The sequence below is a fragment of the Solanum verrucosum genome, unplaced genomic scaffold (genome assembly GCF_900185275.1).
Source record: "Solanum verrucosum unplaced genomic scaffold, falcon-dt-bn FXZP01000277.1, whole genome shotgun sequence".
NCBI lineage: Eukaryota > Viridiplantae > Streptophyta > Magnoliopsida > Solanales > Solanaceae > Solanum > Solanum verrucosum.
In genome coordinates this window covers 1,738,369-1,765,641 of record NW_026019945.1, presented here as the reverse complement: position 1 = coordinate 1,765,641, position 27,273 = coordinate 1,738,369, and the positions used below count along the sequence as shown (strand labels likewise).

Here is a 27,273-nt window from a genome sequence, read left to right as displayed (position 1 = left end):
AGGACCCTTGCTAACATGGGATGCTTTGTGCATCGGACAGGAATACGGAGAATTTTGTTTTACAACATTAAAAAAAAAAAAAAAGGAATAGAGAGAAATGGTAATTTATATTTATTTTTATTTTAGGTAAATTTTTATAATTTATATTTTTGTTGCTCTACCTTTCCCCATGTTTTCTTCTTCACAGAGCTTCGAACACACAGTGAGAGCTTAGAATGATGAAGCTATTTCCATGGCGTTTAACCGTTCAAGCACATAGTATCCTCTATTACAAAATCCCCTCGTTATCATTCATCAACTTTTCCCCTTCTCTGTTCCATTCTCAGCCAGAGCAACAAGATATATTCGACCCTCCATTTTCCTCCACCTTAAAAACCCATAAACCCAAGAAATCGATAACAGAAAAGCATGAAAATGCTGCATCTAATGAAGATTCTGAAAAAGCCCTCAACTTTACTGTCAATTCCGACTTGCCCTTTGATTTTCGATACTCTTACTCTGAAACCAACCCGGCAGTTGAGCCAATTGGTTTCCGTGAACCGCCACGGTTCTCTCCGTTTGGACCGGGACGGCTTGATAGAAAATGGACCGGAACTTCAGCTCCGCGTTTACAGCCGGTGGATTTGGAGAAAGTGGCTGAGGAGCGACGGCGGATCCTCGGAAAACCGCTCTCAGAGGAGGAAACGGCGGAGCTGGTCGAGAAGTATCGTCACAACGATTGCTCTCGTCAAATGAATTTGGGTAATTTCAATAAGACCCCTTTAACTTGTTTTAAGCAACAACTAGTATAGTAGCTGCGGGATGCGCGGAAGATGGAAAAAATTAGAGCAGAATGGATATATTAAGGTTCATTTAGCTGCAAAACTTGTTTGGATTGAGGCGAAGTTGATTGATTGACTGAATTTCAACAAGCCTATAGAGGGATAATTTTACAATGAGTAATGTGATAATGATGGTTGTTGTCGTTGTTAGAAGTAGAAATTTGTTGTAGAGAGGTAACTTTTAGCATAAAAGTTCGGATGTTATAGTGAGTGGTTGTTATAGAGAGGTTGACGTATAATGAGTAATGTCAGCCTTCTGCAATGAATTATGTGATTGTCCGTTTGTCTTTGCTAAGTAGGACAGAGTCATTTGTGTTTGCATTCTGAGTAAATTTTGTTATTGTGTACTTACTCAAGAAGTTGTGATATGTTTTTGTATATATGAACTCCACCTTAGCCGAGATAAACAGGAAAGGAAGTTGACAGCCAACATAAAGACGGTCAAATTATTATGATGAATCGAATATCAAAGAACAAAGAATCCTTTCTAGTTTAGGTTTGAGGCTAGTTGAGCTAAGCAGATATCTTGCACATATGGCTTCTGTTTCACAGATGATTGATATTTGTCTCCGAGGATATAAATTTGCATCCTCATTTACATCTTGGTATAATGATCACTGCATTCAATTCAATTTGATCCATACTTTTTCATGATTACATAGCATTATTGTGTGTTAGGGCGGGGTGGAGTTACTCACAATATGCTGGAAGATATCCATAACTATTGGAAGAAGGCTGAAGCTGTAAGGATTAAGTGCTTGGGGGTGCCAACTCTTGACATGGATAACATATGCTCCCATCTCGAGGTTTGTGATCTGAATGCCAGAGTGCTGGCACATATATTTGGATGTAGATTTCTTTAAGCTTTTACAAATGAACACTTCTGTCGCTGATGCAAAGCACAGTATCATTGTAGGACAAATCAGGTGGAAAAGTTATCTATCGCCATATTAATATCTTACTCTTATATCGTGGTCGACATTATGATCCCAAAAGTAGACCTACTGTTCCTGTGATGCTGTGGAAGCCTTTGGCTCCAATATATCCGAAGCTTGTGAAGAACGTTGCTGATGGCCTGACATTTGAAGAAACAAAGGCAATGAGGAACGAAGGGCTCAATGCTCCTCCTTTAACGAAACTCAGTGAGTAACTTGTATTTTCTCTTTATTAGAAACAAGTCAACAGATTGCCTTCTGTAATTGCTGATTGTTACATGCCTCTCTTCTAGGCAGAAATGGGGTGTACGTGAATGTGGTGGGCAAAGTCAGAGCGGCTTTTGAAACAGAAGAAGTTGTTAGATTAGATTGTACCCACGTGGGAACAAGTGATTGCAAAAGAATTGGTGTTAAGTTACGGGTATGACTCATATATCTTGCATCAGCTTTCAACTCTCTTCCAATGCTTAAACAAGTATTGATACCCCTTTTCGGTCTTAGAAACAAAGTTTCCTACCACTGGAATTGTCTGTTTACCTTGACATTATGTTATGACGATAAATCAAATAACTACTGAACTGGGATACAGATTCTCCCCCATTCTCGGAAACCTTGTTTGCTTGTTTCTCCTCTCTTTGTGGTATACTAACTCAGGAAACATCTATGGGGAGGGGGTGTTAAATTTCATATATTCTGTATCCTCATCCCCACCCCCACCCTTTTCAGTTTCAATGTGCGATGAGTGAGAGTTTCATTTCGTTCTTTATTAATTTCAGGATCTGGTACCATGTGTTCCTATCTTGTTCAAAAATGAGCAGATTATTCTCTGGAGAGGCAAAAAAGATGAAGAACAGAACTCCAGCTCCTGAATAGAACTTAAGCTTACAGATGTCTTTTGAAATTTCGAGCTTCCATCTTGGAGCAAGGCATTCACAATCTTCATTTGGCAAATGAATCTGCAAGGCTTCTCGACTGTTGCTTGAACTTGTTATAGAAGAACTGACCAAAATGTTCAATGACATTATCCTGGGTTTTGCTAATGAGATGTGCTAAATTAGGCAGCTCAGATCACACCTTACTCACAGATGCCTAAGAAATGCAAGCAGGGACTAGTGGTTGTTATTAATGCAATACCAGTCCTCTTTCAGCAGGTGAAAAACTAGTTTCTGAAATCCTGTAGTTGATAGACTACTACTCGAGTTACATGTAACGTTCACGCTAATGCTTCTGAATTATAGATGTTTTCTACAGAGCAATTAGTAAAAGAAAATTGAAACTTTTCTTTCCTATGGCATGGTATTCAACGTACATTTGAGCAACAAGAGACATTACCTTTTTATCGATTATCCAATGTTCCTTTTTCTGTTTGGTCTATACTATTATCTTCAACTGAATCTTTATCATTGAATGATGTTTAAATATAACAAATGCAAAAATATCGATGTATGTAGTTTGGTCATCTTTGTCACCTTCATGTGGCTTATGCAAGAAATATCTGCTGATGTATGATTCACACAAGGATAAAGGCTGTTAATTCACGAGTGATAACTAATATTGGTACTCAAGTACAAGCATAATTGAAGGTAAGTAGTAAGTAATAATCCTATAACTAAGTACATTTCATTTAGAGGCTAAAACTAAGGAGCTAATGATCCTTTCTGTTCATTAATCAATATATCTCCTAAATTACTTAATAATAAGAACAAGTAGTTGGTTTCTGTTACAAGTAAAGCTTCAAGGATTTCTCTTAGTTCATGACTCTAATGCTGCTGCATCCTGAATCAATCAACGAGGTAATCGAAACCTGATCAGATCTCACTGGTTCATCATCATCATTTCTATGCCAACTCCAAGAGGCATGAGTTGAATTAATTATCGCAAGTTCACCATGGCCAAAGCTTGCTTCGCGGAAAACAGACCATTCTGGTTGGGGTAGTTTGTACCTGTTAATAATTCGCCACTACATGTAAGCTCACTGTCATAATAATTTCCACTCTACAAAGCCTGAGTAAGCACTTTGTGAGAAATTGCCCTTTGTTGTCAATTGTTCAACTCAGAAACAGAATACAGAGATCATTAATGAACTAAACAAGTTCTTGTTTCCATTGCCATTTTAAGGATCTTGCGCTCAGCATGGAGAGAAAAATTACTACAAGGAATACTTACTTGCGCGCTAAACCTTCTTTATTTCCCCCATCACCAATTGTTATGTGGACAGCGCCACAAGGATCAGGTTTACCATTATAAACTCGTCTCTGTTGTAAAAGAAAAATGAATTGCATCATCTACGAGTATCCAATAATCAAGAGTAAACAAGAAAATTAGCAAGCTAGGCATACCGTGCGTTCATAAGCATGAACATGCCCAGCAAACACTATATCTGCACCAGCTGCATACAACAGAGGCTCCATAGCTGTCATCATGTCATCAGCTTCACCTTGATGAGCCTCATTACTATTATACCATGGCACATGGAATAACACAACCAACCAAGGAGTCTTTTTACGATCAACCTTTCGAAGATCAGCCTACAATTGAATTTCCAATAAATGCATTTATATTAGCAAAACGACGAGTTGCTAAGCTTTTCAGTAATAAATGAGAGTTCAGCTAACCTTCAGCCATCGATATTGATCAGAGTAGTCATCATAGTCGGTATAAGAACCAAGCATGATTGTATGAACCCCAGCAACGTCAAATGAATAGTAGAGATTCGAAGTAGATCCACTCTCCTCAAATGGCATCTTCCACCTGGAGTTGTAAGATATAAATTCATCCACAACGAATGGTATGTATTCTTTTTCATGATTCCCTTGAGTCACCATCCATGGTCTTGCACTAGCCAGCGGCTGAACCAGTTGACCAAATGTGTCCCACCTGTGTTGAATATAATCAGCATAAGAAAGGTCACCGGGGAGCAAATGAACATCATATTTACATTGGTCTATATGGTCTAAAGTTGACTTCGTCCATCCAGTTTGGCCTAAATCTCCTGCCACAGCAAAAGTAACGGGAAACTTAGACGGTGGAGTTTTGAACTGGAACTCCGGATCTTCTCCACCACATCTGTAGAAGTACACTGTGTTGTCTTGCAATGGTCCAATCACAGTATGATGTATCATTCCAGAACGATATAACACGTAACTGTACTTGGTACTCTCTCCTTGAGCTTTGTAACTATATTTTCCAGTGGATGTTCCATATTCAACAATTGAAGGAGAAGATTTATCAGTTGTGACCCATGATACCCTTATGTGTTTGTCTCCAGCTAATGAGATGTGAACCTGCAATGACAATATTAAGGCACATGATCAACTATACCAGCTACATTCATTCACCAAAACAGCAACAGTAAACCAATTTGGAACAACATAAAATGTTTCCTTTTTTATGCTTGATAGGTTGCAAAAGTTCGGTTTGCGCTCTGAATCAAGAAACTAAAGAGAGAAAGAGAAGTTAGTCGAATTGAAATGAATCCAAGAAATATTAGTAGTTCTTTACACCACCCTTCATGCCAACCTCCACCTTCGTTATAATAGCATTCCACTAACATCAGGGAGGAGCTACTATATTACACGGGGTGAACCCAGTAGCTTTTGCGTAGTCCCTATGTTCGTACTAAAATACCAATACAAAGGTATATAACTATTTCCTGTGAATCCACAGTCAAAGAGAGGTAATGGCTCAGTGGTCTCTGCCTGCCCAGCGAAGGCCTTCTTTCTGCGGAATGTGGGTTTGAAACCCATTGGTCACTCTAATCTTTTCACTACTTTAGAACCCACAGACGTTAAATCCTGGCTCTGCCTTTGACTAACATGATGACTTAAATCCTGGCTCCGCCTTTGACTAACATGATGACCGTGGAAACATTTCAAAGACACTCTAATCTTTTCGCTACTTTAGAACATACAAACATTAAATCCTGGCTCCGCCTTTGACTAACATAATGACCGTGGAAACATTTTACATCCTCCTAAACAGGACCTAACACCAGTTTGAATAAACAAAAAGAAAACGAAAGCCCAAAAGAACAGAGCTTTGGAGTGTATTGAGCTTAATTGACGCTAATTAAACTACATTGCACATTGATGTCATGCTAAGCAACGCGTAGAAAATCAAAACTACTACTTCCTATGAAGTATGAAAACACAGACACCATCAAAATTGGTAACTTCAGGAGCTCAAAGACGGTTGAGTCTTTGGGCTAACACAATGGGAACACAAAACAAGGAGTTTCAATCAGTAAGGACAAACCAAATCATAGCAAAGCATTGAACGAATTCAAAGCCTTAACAGATCAAAAGAAGAAAACTGAGCACCCTTAATTTCACATCATATTGTTACAAAGAGTAATTAAAACTCCTAGACTCAGCTAAACAACAATATCCGGATATAATCCAGACCCAAATCCTAATAACTTCAGCTGAAATCAGTAGAAATGAACACCAAATAATATTAACAGAAAGACATGTTGCAGCTGAATTTTTTACAAAATTACAATATATCTCTTCCAGTAAGTCTGCACTCATTCTCAAAAAATCTCTTCCCTCGATATCTCTTTGTCTCAATCTATATGACACATTTTACTCACCTCCTTATACCCTCTCTGTACCTCTCTGTTTCAATCTATGTGACACATTTTACTTATCGAGAGTAAATTTGGCTTAAATCAACTCAATATTTTAAAATTAAAACTTAAATATTCAAAAAAATAAAATTAAGTACCACTATATAAGTTACACTTATTTTAGTGTTCATACATTTTAAAATTATTGCTTAGAGTAACTTTGATTTGCTATCGGTATCACGTAAATTGACACACAGAAAAAACTTAAAATTCTAGATCCGCCTCATTACCTGCTGAGGTTGAGAGGAAGATTTTGGATCCCATGGCAAACGAAAGGCTTTACGCGGCGGAGGTCGGAGATATTCTACTTCTTCTCCAGCTCGGATTGTTGCACAGATGAACGAAATGGGCGTCAAAGAGAGTAACAGTAGTAGTATTATCTTCAATTTGAGCTCCATTATTGGTGCTGATGGATTTTGATGTAAGCTTTTTTTTTTTGAAAATTGGTAACTAAAAGACCATCAGTCATTGCTTTTTTTGGTTTCCTTTTTTCCCCAATTACCGCCCTTTTTTGTTTGTTTCACACCTATAATTCCCAATCTCTCCAGCTTTTTTCTTTTCTGCGTTCACACTTTCCATATTTCTTACTCTCCCCTCTCATTTTATATGTTGAGTTGATTTGACTTACATAGAGTTTATAAAGATTTTTAAAATTTGTGATTAGATGTTTGTGCAGTTAAAAATTATTTAACTAAAGATAAAATAGATATTTTATTAAGGAAAAAAGAATAAATATATCTCCGAACTATCGTAAATGGTATGCAGATATCTTCTATCATACTTTTGGGACATTGGTGTATCTGTCGTCTAAAAACTAGAGCATATATACCCTTTGGGATATTGGTGTCCCTGTCGTCTAAAAACTAGAGCATATATACCCTCCACTCTAACGGAAGACTAAATCCTACACATGACAAAAGTATGACGGATGGTATCTGCATACCATTTAGGATAGTTCGAGGGTATATTTGTCATTTTTCTCTATCATCTAAAAACTAAAGCATATATACACACTCCGGATGATATCTGCATATCATTTAGAATAGTTCAACGGTATATTTGTCCTTTTTCTCTTTTATTAATCCCTCTGTCCCATTTTATGTTTGTGCAGTTGAGATTGTTTGTGATCGATTTTTTTGGATTGGCGCATCTGAAAGGAATCATAGTTTGTATCATATAACATAAAGAAACAACTCAATTGATTTTAATCTTAATTATTTAAGACATCTAAACAGTAGAAGACTTGCACAACATACAATATTAGGGGAGGGGATGACAGAGAAGGTTGGGTTTGATTAAAAAAATAAGTTAAAAATAACCCATTCAAACTTACCCAACATACTGTTAGGATATACTATTAACCATGCGTTTTGATAAAGTATTATTATTGAACAATTGTTTATTCATTTATTCAATTTAATAAAGTGTTACATTAAATAGATCAATTGTCATATATGTGTCCTTAACTTATATAGTAGATGATTTGGTGTATAGAGTTTAAGCTTATACACAGAAGATTAAATCATCGGTTCTTATAAGTTAAAAGTTATAGTTCACAATCGTAGATGGAAATTTTGGACAAAACCATCAGAAAGATTGTAGCACGAGATTAAATGTAATTTATCTTGATTATGAGAATGGTATAGTTCTAACTTCTCGTGCTAGTGCATTTTGTATGTATTGAACGGGACCAAGCAGAGATAGAGGTTTTAGACTAACTGATAAAAACATATTCTCTAAATTGTTAAATGTACTTATATTCTTAATCTTGATATAACGATTATGATCTGTATATATTAATTATTGTTTTGATTTATTAAAAGGTGAGATTCTGAGATGGGTCAATATGCCTGGTAGATTGGATGATAATAATATATATTGGTGATACACCTTTTTATGAGAAACTTATAAGTTTTCATGTGTAAACCCGGCCGGTAGATTTATGAATCTCGCACATGAAATAAGTTAAGTGTTGCTCTAAAGGAAATTAATCATTGAATTAAATTCGTTAGTAATTTAATTTATTGATTAGTATCTGGAATCTTAACATGGGGAATTACATAAGTGTTTAATGGTGAATTTCGAAATATATATAGAGGAGTGCACTTACGAATTTTTAGTGGAATGATTTGTAATTTATTATGGTAAGAATAATTCAAATTAATTATTTGGAATTATTTCCATAATAGGAAGCCTCAGTAATAAATTCTGTGGTCCCTCCAGTGCCCAATTTAACTAGAACTCAGAATCTTATTTTTTTGGTAAAAAGAAAAAAGAGAAACGTGTTCCTTCTTGGAAAAAGAAACGTGTGTTTCTTGGTTTTCTTGAAAGAAAAAGGAATCCTCTTTGGACTAGGAAGAGAGCTCTATAAGTAGGGATTCTTCTTACCTAGAGAGTCAATTCAGTATTCTATACAATACTTGCCCACCCAAGTATTGAGGTAGTTCAATTGTTAATTGGGATCACTGCAGAAGACTGTAGAGCTGGAGTCAGATTTGCTTCAAGATATCTGCACACGCTTCAAGAGGTAGTCCTGAGTTAATTTTCAGCATACCTTGTATGTGATACATATTTGTGATTGTTGTCTATACTCATGCAAGATGTATGATTCTGGTATGCTTCCGCTGTGAATGCTATTTTCTATCACATACGAGATTGGATTTGATTTTGCCACCCCTAGTTGTGAATAAAGAGTAGAAATTGATAAAACCAGCTAAAGAATTTCACATCTCTTTCAGATTAAAATACAGCTATTCTAGCATCTTTATTCGTCAATTATAAGCATCAGATTTACTAGATGCTGCTCACAATTAAATCTGAACGAACATTAAACCAAATGCAATCGAATACAGGAAATGGTAAGAAAAAACTTAACAAAGTTTACACACAGGTCAAGATACTGCTCGGAATGTTTCAGTACACGTTAGTGTCATAGCAAACTCAAAGTTACAGACAGGAGAAAAGAAAATGTCCCACAAAAACTCACAATCACTCAGTTTATCAAATCATTGTACAACCAGTCACACCGAGGGGAAAGATCAGCCTAAGCACTGGAAACTTGAACGTCGTCTACTTCTTAGCCTCCTTGAAAATAATTAACATCACTGCAAATGAAGAGAACAACGGATGAGCAAATACTGTTGAAGAAGATGCAGATATAGCCATAAGAAAGTCCCAACGAAATCCTAGACTATCCAGAAAGTGAAAAGGCCTAACTCAGGGAATGCAAAATGGCAAGCCAGACCTTCAAGGCCATATTTGTCATACCTGCTGTGGCTGCTGATAATTCCCATATCCTGGGTAATTCCCGTAATACATATTAGGGTCCTGAGCGGGAGGAGCATATCCATAAGCCTCATATCCTTGGGCATACCCATAATATGCACCAGCACCAGCACCACCACCAGCACTACCACCCCATTGAGTCTGGTCGGACTACATAGAATAATCACAGTCAGCACAAAAGCTGATTTGTCTAAGTTTAACACAGCAAAGATAGGCCAAAAACCTGTTTGTTAGAGGGGCTACGCCCCCAAGAAAGCCGAATGCTTTGTCCTCCCAATTGTGTGCCATTCAAGCTTGACAAAGCCTGCTCAGCAGAAGCTCTGGAAATGCCGAGTGATAGAACATAAGAAAAGAACATGGACAAGAAATCTAGCAATAGACATTATTAATTGCATCTGGCATTACCTACTACCAAACTGAACAAAGCCACAGCGCTTTCCAGCCACTATTTTCACGTGAACCAATTCACCGTATGGGGAGAAAACTTGTCGCAAATGTTCTTCTGCAACACTGGGATCCAAACCACCAACAAATATCTGTTCATTTGAGTATGAAAGGTTAGAAGTGCATATACTAGAAAAACAAACTTAACATCGAAACAAGCTACCCACAGTTGTATTATTGGGGTCACTTTCGCCTTGAGTAGCTTGAGGATTTTGGTAGGTAGCTGCAATGGTAAAAGATGTGAGTAGAAATGTAATCATCAAAAAGTGCTATAGCATCTATGGTCAGAAATTTGACTCTCCAGCACGTAGAGAGAAATGGACAGAAACACAAGAGGATAAAAGAAGAAACAAAGACAGGCTACACAGCAATTGACCTAAGCTTTATACATGTAGATAGTAGAGTGTGAGGTCCTTCTAATTCATTATAACAATTATTTTACATTTCCACACATGTTCTGGAAAGAAAATCCATGAGCAGGGGAAACAGATGAATGCATTCAAACACATAAAAAACACAAAATTAAAACAAATAAGTATCCATAAGCATTTCTTTATAGCCTACACGTGAATGCACGCCCTTTGAAAGACATGAATTTAAAAGTCCAATGTTTGTGGCATGGACCCTTGTTAAAAAAAGGCGTAATACTGGCGTTAACTGGCAACTATGACCTTTAACTTTGGGTGTGCACAAGTAGGCACTTAAACTTTTATAAAATTGAACAAATAGGCACATTCGTCCTACATGGCACCCTACAAATAGGCACATGTTTATGTATTATGCCTTAAAAAAGACTGTTAAGGCAGTTCATAGGGAGATGAGCTGAAAAGGTGTTGATAGATCAAGTTGAGTCCCCAGACTTGGTAGCAAACACCATTAACACAGACAGCTGTGAACGTGACACACAAAAGAAGGAAAAGAATTGTAAGGAAATGAACTGAAACAGCTTGCCGCAGCATTATTTAAAGGTGTACAAGATAGATCCTAACTGAAATAACACAAGGCCAGCTGAGGAATTAAATAAACTGGTAAAATGAAAGAAGGAAATTTAAATTTTGATAGAAATGAAAATAATTTACGAAGGCTTGTAATAGTAATTCAGGAACTGGAAATTAACTGAATGTAGCATAAGATGCCACAAGAATACGAAGTAAGGAAGCGTGACATAAACAAATACACTGACCTAAAATGAGGCCACGCACTAAAGTGGAATCATTTCAGCTGAAATCAGTTCCAGGCCCCCATATGAGAGCCTCTCTGTTTCCTGCTTTGAGACAACACGAGTTTTATAAGTTTGTGCACATTTTGAAACAATTAAATTCCCCCAAGTGTAGAAAGTTAAGTACTGGAAGAAAAGGATCTTAATGATTCCACTACTTCAAGCGCAAAGCTTAAAGAACAATCAACTTATAGACTCTGAACACATCAAGAGATTTATGGCATCTTTGTGTGCCCCATATCAGGAATGCAGACAACAAACAGTACAGTTCAAACTGCAAACAAAAAAAGAACAAAAAAGGTCCACCTTCAGCATAGCAGATGAAAGGGTGACACGGCCATACCTTTCTGGGGGGTACCCATTGGTTTCTTGTTTGCAGCCGGGCCAATCCTCATGGGCCTAGATGAACAAAGTACACCATTCATTTCAGTCATAGCACGCAATTGTTCACTCTCATCAGCGAACTTGACAAATCCATATCCCTTGGTACGTCCAGTAATTCTATCTGTTACAACTTTTGCACCTTTTACTGATGAATACACGGGTTTGAATGTCTCTTGTAGCACATAATCCGTCACATCAGCAGCCAAATCACCAACAAATATTGTATACTCGGGTGAATCATCTCGCCTCTCACCGGCACCAAGAGATGCCCAGTTCATACGGAAATTCTGTTCCACATTTGGCATCAAGGCGCCATTATATGTTTGTAAAACAGTTTCTGCAGCTGCATGACTCCTGAATTCGAGGAATCCATAACCTTCAGACTGGCCACTTTGCTTGTTCCTGATGACCTTAGCAGAAACAAGCTGCAGAAAAAACAATGAAGTCATCATCATAGTGCAAAATAAAAAAATACAAGCTAATATAATTAAGGCAAATATTGATCTTTCCCATTGGTTTCCACCCTTTCCTCTAGGAAACTTTCAAACCCCTCAACACGTCTTCTAAATTCACCACCAAGTTTTCATTTTTTTCCAAATCTTTGATATTAGTTTCCAACCCCATCCTCTTCTACCAATCACCTAAGTAACATAAAATTTGCAACCAAAGGCATAAGGGAAATTTAAAATGACAAGGCAATCTTCCCAAATCCAATCGACTCCACGTACAAATGCAATCAGCAGGCTCGACATGAAAATGAAAGAACTTTTAACTACCATCTCCCAAAAAACAACATTACAGATCATTATACTGTATCACAAATAAGATACTCCATCATTTTCGTAGCATAAACAACATCACCAAGCTCTATAACCACCTAAGAAATCAGAACTTCCTAATATTAATTTCTCCTTTAATTAAACAATCGTCCTCTAAAAATTGCAGAAAACGAATAGTAAATTACCTCGCCGGTGTGATAGAAACAAGTGGAAAGATAATTCTCATCCATCCAATACTGCAAGTCCCCAATCCAAAGAGACCGAAGCTCATTTGGATTAACATTCGAGCTAGGGCTAGGATTAGTCGCACCATACTGTTGAGACATAGGTTGCGATGGCTGTTGCTGCTGTTGACCCCAAGAAGGTTGAGCCTGAGGTTGAAATTGAGGTTGTTGAGCTTGCGGAGGTTGCATCATCCATTGTTGTTGCTGCTGCGTCGGCGGAGCTTGCTGCTGATACTGATCCATTGACATAGGTGCCATTGCTGGCTGAGCAACTCCACTTTGTGGCATCATTTTTCAGGCGAAATCAAACGAGCTAAGATGAAACCCTAGGGGTATGAAAGAGGAAAAAAAAAGGAACGGTGACGAAGATAAGGTTCTTGGGGTGGGGGTGGGGGGGTGCGTACGTGGGCCTTTGTAAGAACTAGTCAGCAGAGGACCCGTTTAACGGAATGGATATTTGGGCCTTTTGTTAGCCCAACCCATATGATTCAAGGACGATCCGAGCACCTGAATACATGATAAAGTGCTTTTGTTAGATATTTTTAGTCCAAATTTTGAATAAAATATTTGTGAAATAAGGTAATTATTTAAAATGTCACCTCCACTAATTATAGGAGGTGATGGAGGTCATGAATTCGAAAGTTAAAGTTAGTAGATGATTGAAAGGTATTTTTATTACTAGCCTGTTCATATCTTTGGCTAGGTGGAGCTCTGTGCAGATCGTAGTAGGCAGAGGCATATTCATGTAGTCCTCTCCAAACCTCACTTTGAGAGATTTTTCTCATTTTGGAGATCGACGTGTATAATTAAAGAATATGACATAATTTATGTAGTTGACTTAACTACCTTATAAACACTAAAGAACACAAACAAAAGGATTTCCAAAATTTGAATGAGAAAGTGCCTAATAAAATTGAAATAAGTCGTAATTTGAGCAAATGAAGGATAATTTCCTAATGAGTACAAAACCACAGAAACATATTCTCTAGTATTATCTTCCAAGCACAAAAACATTACATTTTACTTAAATTGTGCATGAAAGCAACTACATATAAGCTTAATCATCTTCATGTTTGCCTTATAAGTGACCCAATAATTTCTACCTATTCAAGGTACTATAATAACAGCATTGATGCTGAGAAGTGAGAATAATATAAATTACAGCTACCAAAATGTTGTTCCATTATGAGTGCATGGAATTTAGCAACTTCAGAGCCAGTTCTTCTTGCTCTGCCAAAGATATAGCATCAGCAGCAATACCCTCCTTTTTAGCCATGTCCCCTCTCCTCTCGCCATCCTCGTCATCACTGTCGAAATATATCTTTGTTTTCTTGTCGACTCTACCTCTGGGGGTTTCCATGTCTGACCCGGAGAGCTCTTCATCTTCCTCCTCTTCTTCCTCTCTCCCCCTCTTATTCTTCATCTTCTCCTTGATTCGTTTTTCTTTGCGACGTTTGCGGTCCAAATCCTTGTCTTCCTTGTCAGCCACCTTCAGGTTCTTTCTTAACTCAGCGTATCTCTGATTTACTGCATCATCAGCAAGAATAGAACAAGGTGTAAGAAAGCAACAGATGCAATTGAAAATATGCAGTAATACATATCTAGCAATGACTTAGCATCAGCAAAGCAAATAATCACTTCTCGCCTGAACAAATGACTAGGGTTGAATAACCAAATTTAGCTGCACAGTAAGCAGAATATGCATGCACCATATAGACCGACTCGGAATGCAAGTTCAAAGTGTTGAACTAAAAAGAGCAGCAAAGTTCTAGTGTTCCCCGGATATTGCTTAGATATAATAAAAAGGACAATTTTAAATAGCACAAGATATTGAAACCAAAGCTTTTGAGACTCTTGGATTTATCAGTAGTACCTTTTTCTTTGTTGAGTTGAACAGAGTCTGCACCACTGCTTGAGGCTGCTAATCTTGCAAGAGGAGGTAAGGTGTTCCCTTCCTCATCAAACACAACCCTTGTCCCTACTGGTCTGTGGACATTGATCTTTAGTTTCTTTTTCTTCGTAACTCTAGTGGCCAGCCTACAAAACAATTCAAATAACAGGAAACAAAATCAATCACAATGAAGATCATAATAAACATTAAAAAAATGTGAAGCAGCTAAAAAAATATAAGGGGCATAGCAAGAAGAGTATTATGGAGATGAAAAATCAGCATATATTTAAGGTTAGCAGGCCATTGCTTAATGAGAGATTTTCTAAAATTGCACTTCCACCAGGCAATGCAAGTAAGATTACCAACAAATCCATTCTGCTAAGCTAATGCCATCTTGCTTAAAAGAAAAAAGTTCTACACATCTAATAGACAAATCAGAAAAGTAGTTAACATACATATCATCTCCTTTGCTGTTAATATTTTCTCCGCCTTCTTGTGTCTCCTTAGCTAGAAGGATGTCTTCATCCACTTCCTCTACATCTGATTTACCTGCATCTGGATCCTTAATTGGAAATTCTGGCTCCTTAATTGGAAATTCCAACAAATTATCATTGCTTGTGTTCTCTGGTATGAGAGATAATGCTTCAGACACTGTCTTCCCTTTCAGTTTCTGTTTCAGAAATCGGATCTTTGGGGTCATAGGAAGACCCAATGAAGCAGAGAATTCATCAATAGGAAGTTTTGTAACATCAAAAATCTCTTTATCTCTCTGTTTGTGTATGGACTTCAAATATGTCACGAAAGCCCTTTGAGCCAGATGTTGTAGATCAGGGTACTTGACCAATAAAGAAGCAAGTAGATCCGAGACAGACTGTATTCTCTTTTCATTTGCCTGTTTCACACTTGATAATTAGACAACAAAACAACAAGATGCTTTGCAAAAGAGATAAATTATAATTTTATGTCCTCAACTTCAGTTGTTAAACAAAAGTGGATGAAATACTACCTTGATAACTCGAAGGGGGATCTTTTTCTCTTCCAACTTTTCAAGTATCTTCATTTCAGATGGCATCACGAATAAAACAGATCTTCCGCCTGAAAGGTAACGAGCAGTGCGGCCAACTCTGTGTATGTAAGCAGCACAATCTTCAGGACAGTCCACCTGAAAGGTGAGTTTGCATCATATACGTGTCAAACTTTCTAGTTTCTTTACAATAGCATCAACAACCTTCAACGGATGAAAAATCACTAGTTTCATTTCAGGCTTTGGACTCTAAAAACATTAAGAACTAACCTGGACAACCCAATCAACCGCCTTATTAAAATCAAGTCCCCTCGAAGCAACATCAGTGGAGAACAGAACAGAACGTTGTTCACAAAATTGGGAATAAATTCCCATCCTTCTATCTTGCTTCATCCTTCCATGAAGACACTTGAGGGGAATCCCAGGACGGAGTTTTTTGAAAGTTTCAAAAACAAATTTTACCTGTTGAATTGGGAACAGTAAAAAAATTTAAATCACCAGAAAATTAAGAGCAAAAGTTTTAGCTGTTGAATACTCTGAAACCCGATTCAATATAGCATATAGATAATTTTCCTTTTCGAAAACAGGTGATATAGCGAGGTCATTAGTGCTTGTTGATGTTAGGTACTAAAATCAACAGCGCTCTAAGATGAAGTGCAATATTCATGTCATCTTACGATAAGATGTTCAATGTCAAGTGTGAATTCTCAATTTCACAGAACCCCAAGAAGAAGTTCAGATACCTGCTTGCAGCTTGATAGGAAAACCAATATCCTTGAGTTAAGATGTGCCTTTATAAAACTCCACAACATGTCAAATTTCTTATCAAGAGGAACAAGCATTGCTGTTTGTTGTAAGCGGTTGGGAGTCGCAGTATCGGACTCCTCGTGTACACCCAAATATTCAGGGTCTTTCAGGCTGAGCCTTGCCAGATCTTGGACAGACTTGGTCTGGGTTGCTGAAAACAATAAGGTCTGCCTATGTTTAGGCAATTGTGAAATGATTGCATTTAGATCCCTCTTAAACCCCACATCAAGAATACGATCTGCTTCATCAAGAACTAAAACCTGTTCCCTGGCCAGAAAAGATGCACCCAAGTCAACAACTAAATAAACATGCATGATACTAATGCATAGGATGAAGACAGTTAGACAAGTATTTTCACAAAGAAAGGATGTTTCTTTGAAGAAACAATTGAAATAGAATAAATAATAAATAAAAGACAATAAGTTCGAAAATTGTAGTAGCATCAACAGACAACTGTTCAATAGCTATGCCTCCACTAAACGTAGCAGAGAAAAGGTAAATGAAGCAGGTTCCAAACCCCACCAAGGTAAAAAATGAGGGAGTCAATCTGTCCCTAGATGCTATACAATCATAATTAGTACGCTGTGATGAGTAAACTATAGCATTGTTTTCGTGGAAGGTAGTCTACACTAGCATTAATTAAGTAGGAGCAAATCAGAAACCAATTCTTGATGATACAGTATTTACTCCCTGCCTCTTATCAAGGACAAGACATGGTAAAAGAGCTTAGGAGAGGAAGGGGGAAAGAGTTGTTAACTGGACCTGAAGTTGTGAACAATCAAAATTTGGTGTCTCATCCATATGCTGAAGAAGCCGACCAGGAGTACAGACCAGGATGTTCAGTCCATTAACATGCTCTTTTTCAGCATCAACATCTTTGCGGCCACCAATCAGAAGGCCAGCACTAAAGCCATGATGTTTCCCAACAGATTTAAGTACTTCAAAAAGTTGACCTGCTAACTCCCTTGTGGGAGACATTATGATGCATCCAACACCGTCCTCTGGTCCCCATCGAGCTTTATACAATTTCTCTAGCACCTAGAAATGAAATTATTAAGATGGTAAAAAACCAAGAAATTACACTACTAAAGATAAGGGATTCAAGCGCCAAAAATTAACATGGAACTATGGAAGCAACATTTCACTTAACAAATTGAATAACGATGCGACAACCACATAAGAGATTGGACATCTACATTCTTTTGTAGAGAAAAAACAAGGGGATGATTAACATGAATAAGAGCTATCTTACAGACAGCTCATACCGTGTGAAGCCAAATTCATACTATATCCCAACTGAATGCCTGCACTACAAATATCACCAGCTATTTATCATAACAGGCCTCAACTATCAAAATGATGGTGCGATGATGAGATGTGTTTTGATAAACAGTTGTTTATAGTTCACCTAGCAAGCTTAATAGTTCAGCTATGAAACTCGAAAAAATGGATACTTTAGCTGTGTTTTCGATTTTTAACTCAAAACGTACCGGAATAACAAAAGCCAACGTCTTTCCAGAACCAGTTTTCGCCGCACCAAGAATATCACGACCGCAAAGAGAGTGTGGCAGAGAAGCTCTTTGAATATCGGTCATAGTTTTGTATTTGCACTGAGTTAACCCATCTTTAGTTTTCTTAGAAACCGGCAATTGACTGAACCTATCACAACCAGCATACCTAGAGAATGAACCATCAGGAAGACGTCCAACTGGAGCTTTATGTGGTAATGGCTCAAGCGACAACGGATTTGAACCGGATTCCGGTTTACCTGATTCTATCCATTCCTCCAGAAGCTCAATTTCATGAACCTCTGATAACCGGTTCTGTATTTTAACTTTCCGTGACTTAGGTGCATGCTTTCCCATACCTTTTGCAATTGCTTATTGATGGAAGTGTTTCGCCGGTGAGCAAAATGTGAACGGCGGCGAGAATTTAAGGAAGAACCGGTGATGATGACGGCGGCGGGGAGGGTTTTGGCAAGATTTAAGGTTCGGATTTGGGCCACTTAACGTATTATATGGGGCGGGTCAAACGGGTTAATTTATTAAACAGATCACAATTTAATTCACTTGATGATTATTGTTTTGGTAATTGGTTGCATTAATTTGTTACTCCATATGAGATTTTGGACTCTTTGATTTCTTTTTAGTTGTCATGTGAACTAAAAATATTTGTTCTTAATTGTAAATTTAAGCAATCTAGAGAAAACTAATTATTATTTTTTCAACTTTGCCCTTAGCATTAATTATTTTTAGAATTAAGACATATAAATATATAAAAATAAAAGAATTAAGAAGGAATATAGTTGTATTAGTTAAACTACACTCCTATTTAGTTTTTTCTTAAAAATTGTGCAATTTTTTATCGTGACAACTAAAAAAAACAAAAGAGTAATTTGAAGTAATTTTTCTTATGTTTTCCAACTCCAAACCGTAGTTAATTCCAACTTATTATTCCTCTAAGTAGGAGACATTTGATAAAATTATATTGTTCAATATCGAATGCATAAACTTGAAAGTTGGAAGTAAACTTGGTCAAGATAAGTATACATAATGTTATTACATCTCTTATACTGAACAATTGAATTGAAAATTTTGTTCTCTTAAAAGTATCTCTTATCTAGTCAAGTTCGACTTCTCATAATTGCAAGCTATTTCGATGTTTATTAAGGCCTAAAAGAAGAAACTTGAAACAAGTGATTTTAAGTGCATGTAATGTTACATAAAACTTGCATTGTTTGACATGAAACACTCATAAGATATGTATCTTTTTGCCTACAAAACTTCACGTTTAGGAGTAAACCTTTGAGTTTAGGTATAAATAAGATTGCGAACACAAACATTCTTTATAGACACTACTTATGAGATTAGACGAAGTATGTTATGTTGTTCTATATTTGCCAAGGGCAAAACCGGAAACAACAAATATCAATGAGCCAATAGTAGATTTATCATAACTACGAAGGGCATCTAAGCAACAAACCGATAGCAAATATATAGTTCCTTCGTCTTCCTTTTTATACGTTCGATTCAATTTCCTAATTTTTTTTCATCACATAATAATAATATCAGTAAATTTCTGCAAAAATCAACAATTTTTTCTTCAGATTTCTTTGCAATTTCAAGATACATACTATACAGGATTTATACAAATCAATATACATCTGATATTGTAGAGTTTTCAAGAGCCAGGAAGTGAGCTATGGGTTACAAAAAAGGAGGAAGATTCATGCCGGAAGAGGAGAACGGCGTCGGTGCTACACTGAGAGATGCTTTGTTATTTACTACTATGTGTATTATTGGGCTACCGGTTGATGTTTATATCAAAGATGGTGGTGTTTATTCGGGTATTTTTCACACTGCTTGCGTAGATGATGAATATGGTGAGTATTCTCGACACCCTTTTTGATTTTATCATGACCCTTTAGCTATATTGTGATTTTTGATTATGGGTAGTTGTTGTTGTGGGATTTTTGTTTGGAGCAGATCAGTTCCGGCATCCGATCTGGATGTTTCCATGATTTTGTTTTGATTTTTTTGTTTTGTTGTGTCCTGTTGTAGACCATTTTCATTTATTATTTGTTGGGGGTGAGGTGATTAGGTGGCATATGATACATTTCCAGCTTAATGAGGAGGACATGTCCTTAGATAAAGGCGATTTAAGCTTACTGATGACATGAGCTTAGATAAGAGGGTGTGGAGCAGTCAGATTAGGATAGTAGGTTAGTTGGTTAGCTGCAGTTTACGAGGACATGGCGTTAGATAGGAGGGTGTGAAGCACTTAGATTAGGTTAGTAGGTAGCAGTACCTTGTATTGTTGTCCATTCACATTACTAGTCATAATATTGCTCCTTTAGTTTCCTGTTGTTTGATGTTTGTTACCTATCTATTGATTCCTTGTACCTTGATTATCGTACTATTTTGTTGTAGTTTCTGTTCTGCTACTATGTGTTGTTTTATTATTATTTGTTAATTCTTGTACTTTTGTTACTTCTTTTTTCTGGATTGTTTTGGACTGTTTTTTCTTGAGCCGATGGTCTTATCGAAAATAGCCCCCTACCTCTGAGGTAGGATATGATTTGTGTACACTCTACCCTCCCCAGACCCTACTTCGTGGGACTGCAATGGGTATGTTGTTGTATTTTTCCGTATTTTCATTTCAAATGATGAATGTGAGTATATTCCAGTCTTTGATTCTGTACATTTTATGGCTTTTATAGAAAGGAATAGTGTGGAATGGTTATGTAGGGTTCATACAATTGATTTCAATAATTTAGGATTTAAGGGTTAGTTGCTTTGAGTTATTGATTGCGGTATTAACGGTTGCATTGATTAAGAGTTTAGCTTACCAAGTAAGGGACTTGCAAGAGTTCTGATTATCCTCTCTCTCTTTTGATACTTGGATTAGCTATTGTTTTGAAGAGGGCAAAGATGATTAAGAAGGGTAGTCGAGAGGCGAATGTAGAACGTGGAAGTTTGATAGAGACACTCATAATTCTGTCTGAAGATCTTGTCCAAGTTGTCGCAAAGGTATGCTTTTAGACATTCCAATTTGCAATGTCTATTTGTTGCCTATATGGTGGTCCTTTTTAAACTGCTGATATTTGTGCTTTGCAGGGGGTTATCCTATCTGCTGATAGTATTCAAGGACATTTAGATGGGGATAATGCAAGAACTGTTTGTAGCAATATAACTTATCCTGAATACACCAAAAAGGAGATGAAAGCAACAAAGTCCAAGGTGTCTACCGTGGATGGAGAGAAAGCTAGTAAAGAAAGGTTTGTGTTGGCAAGACTCACTATTGATTCATTGTTGGAAGTGCCTCATGATCTATTAGCTTTTGCCTGGAAAAGCTTCCTAATGTTCTGGCAGACATGACTTTGGCTTGTTCTTCATATTTGCAATTAAATTATTGAAAGCAAGTGATGAGTATATAGAGCAGATAAGTAATAATGTTAAAGTAATTTCTTAATCAGTTTGGTTAACTGTCTTTTGTTTCATAGATAGGCTGATAAGTTAAGTTGGAAAGCTTGTTCACCCAAATGTATTTGTTTGTCGCATCACTAGTCTTGTGATGATTTTATAGAGGGTGTTCTGGGAGGAGTGCACTGTGATAGGAAGATGCCAAATAAAGTGATAAGTAAGCTCTATATAATAGTGTTGATAAAAGCCTGCTTAAGGTGCACTTAAACCCTGAAACTCAGGGGACTTCAAGTGAGGCAGTTCACCTTATTTAAGTAGCATCTTAGTGCTGCATCATGCACACACAGTAACTATGGTCTCCATCTTTAAAAGAACGATGCTTCAAATAAATTTCGATAGTATTTATTGTTTGATAAATTTTTTGATGGATAAAAATATTATTGATTAAGAATGCTTGAGTAGAAAGTTAGTGAGAATTACTTAGTCACTAGTCTAAATGTGAAAGTTGTATTTGAGCCATTAACTTTATGTAATTTCTGAACTTGATTGATATGGTTTTCTCTTCATTAATTGCAAATTCACAATATTTGGTTCATATCATTGTTTTTCGTGTTTATAGTTTTTTTCTTGCTTTACTATATATTTTGATCTTCCTCTTCATTTGTGCATTTCTGCACTATAGCACGCACACTTTTCTATGGGTTTTGCTGTTGATAACATTGCTATGGGATGAATGTGAAACCAAAAATATTACGTAGGAGTGCATAATGTACCTACAAGATGAAATTTGTTAAAAAGCAGATGTTACAAGCTTGGAAAAGATTTAAAAGGAATTATCACATCTGATAAAGGGTACATGCACACGTAAATGAGAAAAGGAGAGATAATTACTTAGACAGTGAGATGGTAAAGCACGTAAAATCAGATTCATATTGAGAGGTTTTTTTCTGATGAACTAAATATATTATTAAACAAAAGGGCAAAACCTATACAGACATGTGCTTTTGTAGGACTTGCTCTCCATGATGTATACATACTTCCTGAAGGTTTTTCTTTCTCTTTTTAAAGAGGGGGTGTGATTTCTTTAGCAAAATTAGGTGTAAAGTCAAAATTGGAGTTCTCTGGCATAAATTATTTTTACCATCTTATTACTGCTGAATCAACACAATGCATCGCTAATATTTGCAGTATTGCTATCAGATGAACAGTAAATTTTGGGCAAGTCGCCTCAATATCTGATACCTGCTGGGTTTCTGCCCTTCCTCTCATGAGATTATTATCTCACTTCTCATAACCTTGATTTTTCTTATCTACATGGTCAACTGGGCACTAACTTATTTCCATTCATGTCAACTATGACAGATATGTGCGAAATAGCTTAATCAATAAGCAAAGTGATCGCAGAGAGAGCCATGAGTCTCTAAGGGAGAGAACTGTATGTTAATCCTAACATTGGCTGAGCACTAATTGAGATATAAAAAGATGTGATCTATTTGCTATTGATTAATGAACGTATATTTTGTTTTTTATTTTCATTTTGCAGATCCTTGAAGTTCAAGGCTCAAGCTCAAATGGTGAGTATTTGTTCAATCCTTCAGTTCTCACAGGAACATATCAATTCATGTGGACCTGTTGGTGGGTGGAAAACAGATTAGGCAGGCGTCTCTCATTGACTGAGTTATGAATCATATTCACCCAAATCTCTGATTTCCATCACTTATAATTCTGTATAACCAATTAAAAAATGCTATTAAAGAATTAGATCAATGGACAAAAGAGGGTTGTCCTTATGGAAGGGACACTCGTGTCACCTAGGGGGAAACCGGAAAAGTGGAAAAGGCACTGTTGCCCCCCACATATTACTTAAAAGAAAGAAAAGGAAAAAAAAATTGAATCAACTTTTGTGACTCTGTTCCTGCTGAGAATGGTGTCAATACTTAATGGTGAAGGGAAATCCTTACCTTAACATGCTATTTCCTTATTCTGCAATAGAACTCATAACAAATTAATGATTGCTTCTGGACAATGAGATCTTTGAGCTCTTTATGTAGTGTATATATTATCATAAACCAAAAGAATGTCAGTCAAGAATGGTATTACAATTTTTTCACTTGCAGTGGATGTTTCTGTTACTCAAGCTCAAGCAAATGCCCTCGAGAATGTTACCTTCATAAAAAACTTGGAGTTGTCATCAAATGGAATATCTCATGGTAGTCCTCCTCTTTCCTCAACCAAACTTGATGATCGGAATAATGATAGGCACAGTCATGAGCAGCAGACTCCAGGAAAAACTCCTTGTTTGGGCCCTACTTCCTCTGGTGCTCCAATCACCTCAGTCTCATGCGTCAGCTCATCATCAGCTCCAGCTGATTTGGTGCCTTCACGAGGTTCAATTCATAATGCTAGCACAAAGGTAAAGTGAACTTAGTGGGGTCCATTGTTGTCGGTGCATGATTCTTAGTTGTTCCATGTAATCAAGGTTATATGGTGATGTCAAAATTATCGTGGTACTTCGAGATTTTGGAAATTCTTCTCCTTGTTGATCCTATATTATTCATCATCTAAGAAGATTTATGACTGTAGATTTTCTTTCTCTCTAGGAATCTAAGCTCAACCCTGGGGCAAAGATATTTTCTCCATCAACTTTGCAGCATAGAACTGTTACACCTCCTGTGGTGCCAACGATGGCTTACGTGCCAGATTCCTGTCCTGTAGTACCTGTTGTTACAGCAGAGCCTGAAGTTGGAATTACCCCCTTTGCTCCTCATCCATCTGTGCCTGTTAAGTTTGTCTCATATAATAATTTGGCAGCTGGAAATGGTGGCTTGGATGTACAGTATGCTCAACCGGTATGTGATTACATTACTTATCTTTACTTTGAAAACGCAGCACCTGCTCCCTGCTTTACTTTTCTGACAATTGGAGTTGCTGTTTGCTCTGAGTAACTTGGATTTATTTACTGATTAAAAAATTGTTTGGGTTGATTGACCACCATATCTTTGTACCTTAACCAACCATTCATATTGACCACAAGAAGTTGTATCTTACTTACATAACCACAGCAGACCTCTGCTGGATGGTGTTTGGAGACTAGCATGTCGGTTTGTAATGGAGACTATAATGCAATTCTGTGCTTCATCTAATCTAATTATATCACTGATATACATTTAGGGAAGTTAATTGATATATATATGTCAATAAAAAGAAGAGGTAAAGAAAAGTTGTGGCCTAGTGGTTGAGAGTCATGAGGTCTCATGTTCAAATCCCAGCGGAGACAAAAACATTAGGTTATTCTACCCATCTGTCCTAGCCTTGGTAGACATAGTTACATGATGGTACTTGTTGCTTGTGGTAGGTGGTAGGTATCGTGTGGAATTAGTCGAGGGTGGCGAAAGCTGGCCCAAACACCACGGTCATACAAAAAAAAAAAAAGAGGAAGACAATGGTTTCCCAGAAAGCATATTATATTTTTCTGTTGTATGAAGAAACAATTTTGAAGGTAGAAGAAAGTAATTGGGATTCTTCTTCTTGGTATTATAATATGCAGTTTATCAAAGAGGTGCTGCTTTCTTAGTTAGCAATGACATTCACCAGATGCCCTTTCAAATTAGTTGCTACGGCTTAATATCAGACAAGTTAAACCAATCACCTCCATTATTCGATGTCATACTTATATAGAATCAGTTATTACTGTTTGATGCTGCTGCATAGTGTCTGAAGCTTTTCGTTGTTAACATGCAGACAATTGGATACATGGGAAGCAGGACTCAGCCGGCAAGGTATGGCAGTCAGTATCATCACCTTCAGGCTGCAACTGGTTATGTGCATCCAAATTCTCAAAATGTAAGGGAATTTTTTCTTGAGAAATTACCATGCGACTTTGTCTTTCTGATGCCGTTTATTTTGTTAGGCTGGAAAGAAAGCTCTGCCGCTGTAGTTGTAGAGTCATTGAGGTTTAGCATGTCGAGGACTGTGGCCCTATTACTAAATTGACGTCCTCAGGACAAAATCATGTCATCCTGTCATTATTTTTGTGCTTGTAAGATGGTTGCAGATGCTAATGCCACTTCTAAAATTCTTTATGTTTTCAGGTTATGGTTGGACGGTTGGGACCACTTGTTTATATGCATCCTGTTTCTCATGTAAGACGAATTGCTTTGTGTAGCTTATTTTGGGACAAAAATTTTCTGACGGTAGATGTTCATTTTCCAATATACTTGGATTGCCTTTTGTTACTTTCCTCTTATCTGATTTTCTTCGAGTATTATGTGTTTCAATTTCCTGATTCTTCTCTCTGATATCTTGTCAAAAGGATATTGTTCAGAGTGCTGCAGGGTTCCCTCAAGTATCCACACGTCCTCTATTAATTCCACATCAGGTCCATCCTCCTAAGCATCAAGGTACGCGTTCATGGCACATTTAATGGTATAACCAGAAATGGTCCAAACGTCTACTATGTCTTGAGTTCAAACCAATAGTTGCTAGTAGCCTCAGCTATTTATATTCAGGGTCCGGAATGCATAATGATCTATAGTCTGTTTTAGTATAAGAACTAGTTAAATGCTATTGCTGCTAATAATAGTAGCTGTAGCAAATAGTTATATCAAAAGTTCAAGCTTGCACACCAGGATCTAAGGATGAAGACTTTTAAAAGCTTTATCCCTGTACAAGGTAGATGACCAAAAGCTGTGGATGCAGCAGTGCTGATAGTAGCAGCAGATAGAACTGGTGGAAAGCTTTAGCAATTGTTGATACCTTAGCTGATCATTTTTTTTTTGTTTGACTATCAGGACTATAATATGTTTGTTGAGAATGAATTTGTGTCCTATTTTACATTAGCTTGCAATTTCAACTAGATGATGAACAACAATTTGTGGCTAACTACAACTTGCTGCCAACTTTATCACCTGAATGATGATGTGATGTGGATATTGGATTGTTAAAGCAGTTATTTACATATGATAGTACTGTAACAAGTTATCTGTATTTTACTAGCACAATAACTCTATCTGTATTTTTCTAGCACAATAACCTTAGTCCATCCCTTGCTGCAGGAAGTACAGCACCACAAGCACTGCAGTTGTATATGACTCCCCCAGTCATAACAGGGCTCCAACAACCATTCACTATACCAAGCATTCCTATTACACAGGCGTCTTTTCCTGTTATGCGGCCTATGCAATTCCCAGTACCTAATGGTTTTGTGCCTAACAAGTTTGTGTGAATATACTTCTGTAGTTGAAATGATGCTGCCTATTGAGATTCCTTTTTCGTTTCTTCTCAATCTCTGGCAGTGTGATTCTTTTCTAAGTTTTTGGTCTTGTAGTATGAGCAGGTTATTCTTTGTTAGGGAGAGGCATTAACATTGTATATTGAGTTACGCATGAAGTTGTTTTTGTTTGGAGGTAGAGGAAGAGTTCACTCGGGCGGGTCTTGTTTTGGTTGTGATATCCAAAGGAGATGGATTTTCCAGTTTTGAACTGCAGGAACACAAATTTTTGGGCGTCGAAAATTTGCACTTTTGTATGATACACTCGGCTTGAAATTAATAGGTTTGTTATAGCTCTTTAAGTTTGATGCGTTAAGCTAATGTGGATTTGGTTTATCAAAACCTGTCATATAAGCTTGATCTTCTGGATGTGAACTATTTATTGTAAGATTTTTTCCACATTTCATTTTCAGTGTCAAGTTATATTTTGGCCAAATCCATTTCTTGGATTCAATTGTATACTATTCTAAGATAGGTCCTAATCTTTTTTTATAAATACTGTTGTAATGTTATTGGTCTCCAAACTATGACATGTTGTTTGGTGAATATCGCAATTAAGTATATTCAAGATGAACCAAAAAAGGAAGTATCTGAGTAATCCTGTTAAAAACGAAGTTCATGCACATCAAGATATACTCAGTG

At 37.0% G+C, this 27,273-nt stretch overlaps 5 protein-coding genes across 5 annotated transcripts; 2 read left to right on the top strand and 3 right to left on the bottom strand.

The window, feature by feature from the left end:
• Positions 1 to 172: 172 nt before the first annotated feature.
• On the top strand, positions 173 to 2,794 carry LOC125839785 (CRS2-associated factor 2, mitochondrial). Its single transcript, XM_049518787.1, has 5 exons — positions 173 to 741; positions 1,500 to 1,627; positions 1,738 to 1,963; positions 2,050 to 2,177; positions 2,533 to 2,794. The coding sequence occupies exons 1-5, from the start codon at positions 216 to 218 to the stop codon at positions 2,623 to 2,625; spliced, it is 1,101 nt and encodes a 366-aa protein (XP_049374744.1). The 5' UTR covers positions 173 to 215; the 3' UTR covers positions 2,626 to 2,794.
• Positions 2,795 to 3,277: 483 nt separating this feature from the next.
• On the bottom strand, positions 3,278 to 6,947 carry LOC125839740 (purple acid phosphatase 18). The gene is made up of 5 exons (XM_049518736.1): positions 6,614 to 6,947; positions 4,372 to 5,040; positions 4,096 to 4,284; positions 3,923 to 4,011; positions 3,278 to 3,699 (listed from the first exon to the last, which is right to left on the bottom strand). The coding sequence occupies exons 1-5, from the start codon at positions 6,779 to 6,781 to the stop codon at positions 3,504 to 3,506; spliced, it is 1,311 nt and encodes a 436-aa protein (XP_049374693.1). The 5' UTR covers positions 6,782 to 6,947; the 3' UTR covers positions 3,278 to 3,503.
• Positions 6,948 to 9,280: 2,333 nt separating this feature from the next.
• LOC125839750 (polyadenylate-binding protein RBP45) lies at positions 9,281 to 13,089 on the bottom strand. Its single transcript, XM_049518748.1, has 7 exons — positions 12,680 to 13,089; positions 11,675 to 12,140; positions 10,280 to 10,335; positions 10,074 to 10,204; positions 9,892 to 9,988; positions 9,651 to 9,818; positions 9,281 to 9,487 (listed from the first exon to the last, which is right to left on the bottom strand). Exons 1-7 carry the CDS (start codon positions 13,007 to 13,009, stop codon positions 9,485 to 9,487), a joined length of 1,251 nt encoding a protein of 416 aa, XP_049374705.1. The 5' UTR covers positions 13,010 to 13,089; the 3' UTR covers positions 9,281 to 9,484.
• Positions 13,090 to 13,800: 711 nt separating this feature from the next.
• On the bottom strand, positions 13,801 to 18,430 carry LOC125839632 (DEAD-box ATP-dependent RNA helicase 32). The gene is made up of 8 exons (XM_049518631.1): positions 17,931 to 18,430; positions 17,203 to 17,478; positions 16,377 to 16,700; positions 15,904 to 16,095; positions 15,616 to 15,771; positions 15,065 to 15,501; positions 14,592 to 14,755; positions 13,801 to 14,245 (listed from the first exon to the last, which is right to left on the bottom strand). The coding sequence occupies exons 1-8, from the start codon at positions 18,303 to 18,305 to the stop codon at positions 13,902 to 13,904; spliced, it is 2,268 nt and encodes a 755-aa protein (XP_049374588.1). The 5' UTR covers positions 18,306 to 18,430; the 3' UTR covers positions 13,801 to 13,901.
• A 1,034-nt stretch (positions 18,431 to 19,464) lies between these two features.
• Positions 19,465 to 26,770, top strand: LOC125839703 (uncharacterized). The gene is made up of 11 exons (XM_049518693.1): positions 19,465 to 19,822; positions 20,848 to 20,969; positions 21,057 to 21,217; positions 22,725 to 22,797; positions 22,906 to 22,936; positions 23,480 to 23,775; positions 23,963 to 24,211; positions 25,104 to 25,205; positions 25,454 to 25,504; positions 25,675 to 25,762; positions 26,417 to 26,770. Exons 1-11 carry the CDS (start codon positions 19,642 to 19,644, stop codon positions 26,584 to 26,586), a joined length of 1,524 nt encoding a protein of 507 aa, XP_049374650.1. The 5' UTR covers positions 19,465 to 19,641; the 3' UTR covers positions 26,587 to 26,770.
• The last annotated feature ends 503 nt before the right edge of the window (positions 26,771 to 27,273 follow it).

Excerpts from the sequence above, each read along its gene's own strand:
- LOC125839785 (XM_049518787.1), top strand. The coding sequence starts at position 216 with ATGATGAAGCTATTTCCATGGCGTTTAACCGTTCAAGCACATAGTATC. Across the intron at positions 742-1,499 it reads CTCTCGTCAAATGAATTTGG|GGCGGGGTGGAGTTACTCAC; the intron begins GTAATTTCAATA and ends ATTGTGTGTTAG. Across the intron at positions 1,628-1,737 it reads ACATATGCTCCCATCTCGAG|GACAAATCAGGTGGAAAAGT; the intron begins GTTTGTGATCTG and ends GTATCATTGTAG.
- LOC125839740 (XM_049518736.1), bottom strand. The coding sequence starts at position 6,781 with ATGGAGCTCAAATTGAAGATAATACTACTACTGTTACTCTCTTTGACG. Across the intron at positions 5,041-6,613 it reads CTTCCTCTCAACCTCAGCAG|GTTCACATCTCATTAGCTGG; the intron begins GTAATGAGGCGG and ends TTGTCATTGCAG. Across the intron at positions 4,285-4,371 it reads ATCAATATCGATGGCTGAAG|GCTGATCTTCGAAAGGTTGA; the intron begins GTTAGCTGAACT and ends ATTCAATTGTAG.
- LOC125839750 (XM_049518748.1), bottom strand. The coding sequence starts at position 13,009 with ATGATGCCACAAAGTGGAGTTGCTCAGCCAGCAATGGCACCTATGTCA. Across the intron at positions 9,989-10,073 it reads TTTGTTCAGTTTGGTAGTAG|AGCTTCTGCTGAGCAGGCTT; the intron begins GTAATGCCAGAT and ends CGGCATTTCCAG. Across the intron at positions 9,819-9,891 it reads GTAGCCCCTCTAACAAACAG|TCCGACCAGACTCAATGGGG; the intron begins GTTTTTGGCCTA and ends TATTCTATGTAG.
- LOC125839632 (XM_049518631.1), bottom strand. The coding sequence starts at position 18,305 with ATGGGAAAGCATGCACCTAAGTCACGGAAAGTTAAAATACAGAACCGG. Across the intron at positions 17,479-17,930 it reads CGTTGGCTTTTGTTATTCCG|GTGCTAGAGAAATTGTATAA; the intron begins GTACGTTTTGAG and ends TTTCATTTCTAG. Across the intron at positions 15,502-15,615 it reads TCCCCCTTCGAGTTATCAAG|GCAAATGAAAAGAGAATACA; the intron begins GTAGTATTTCAT and ends AGTGTGAAACAG.
- LOC125839703 (XM_049518693.1), top strand. The coding sequence starts at position 19,642 with ATGGGTTACAAAAAAGGAGGAAGATTCATGCCGGAAGAGGAGAACGGC. Across the intron at positions 22,798-22,905 it reads AGTCTCTAAGGGAGAGAACT|ATCCTTGAAGTTCAAGGCTC; the intron begins GTATGTTAATCC and ends TTCATTTTGCAG. Across the intron at positions 23,776-23,962 it reads TTCATAATGCTAGCACAAAG|GAATCTAAGCTCAACCCTGG; the intron begins GTAAAGTGAACT and ends CTTTCTCTCTAG.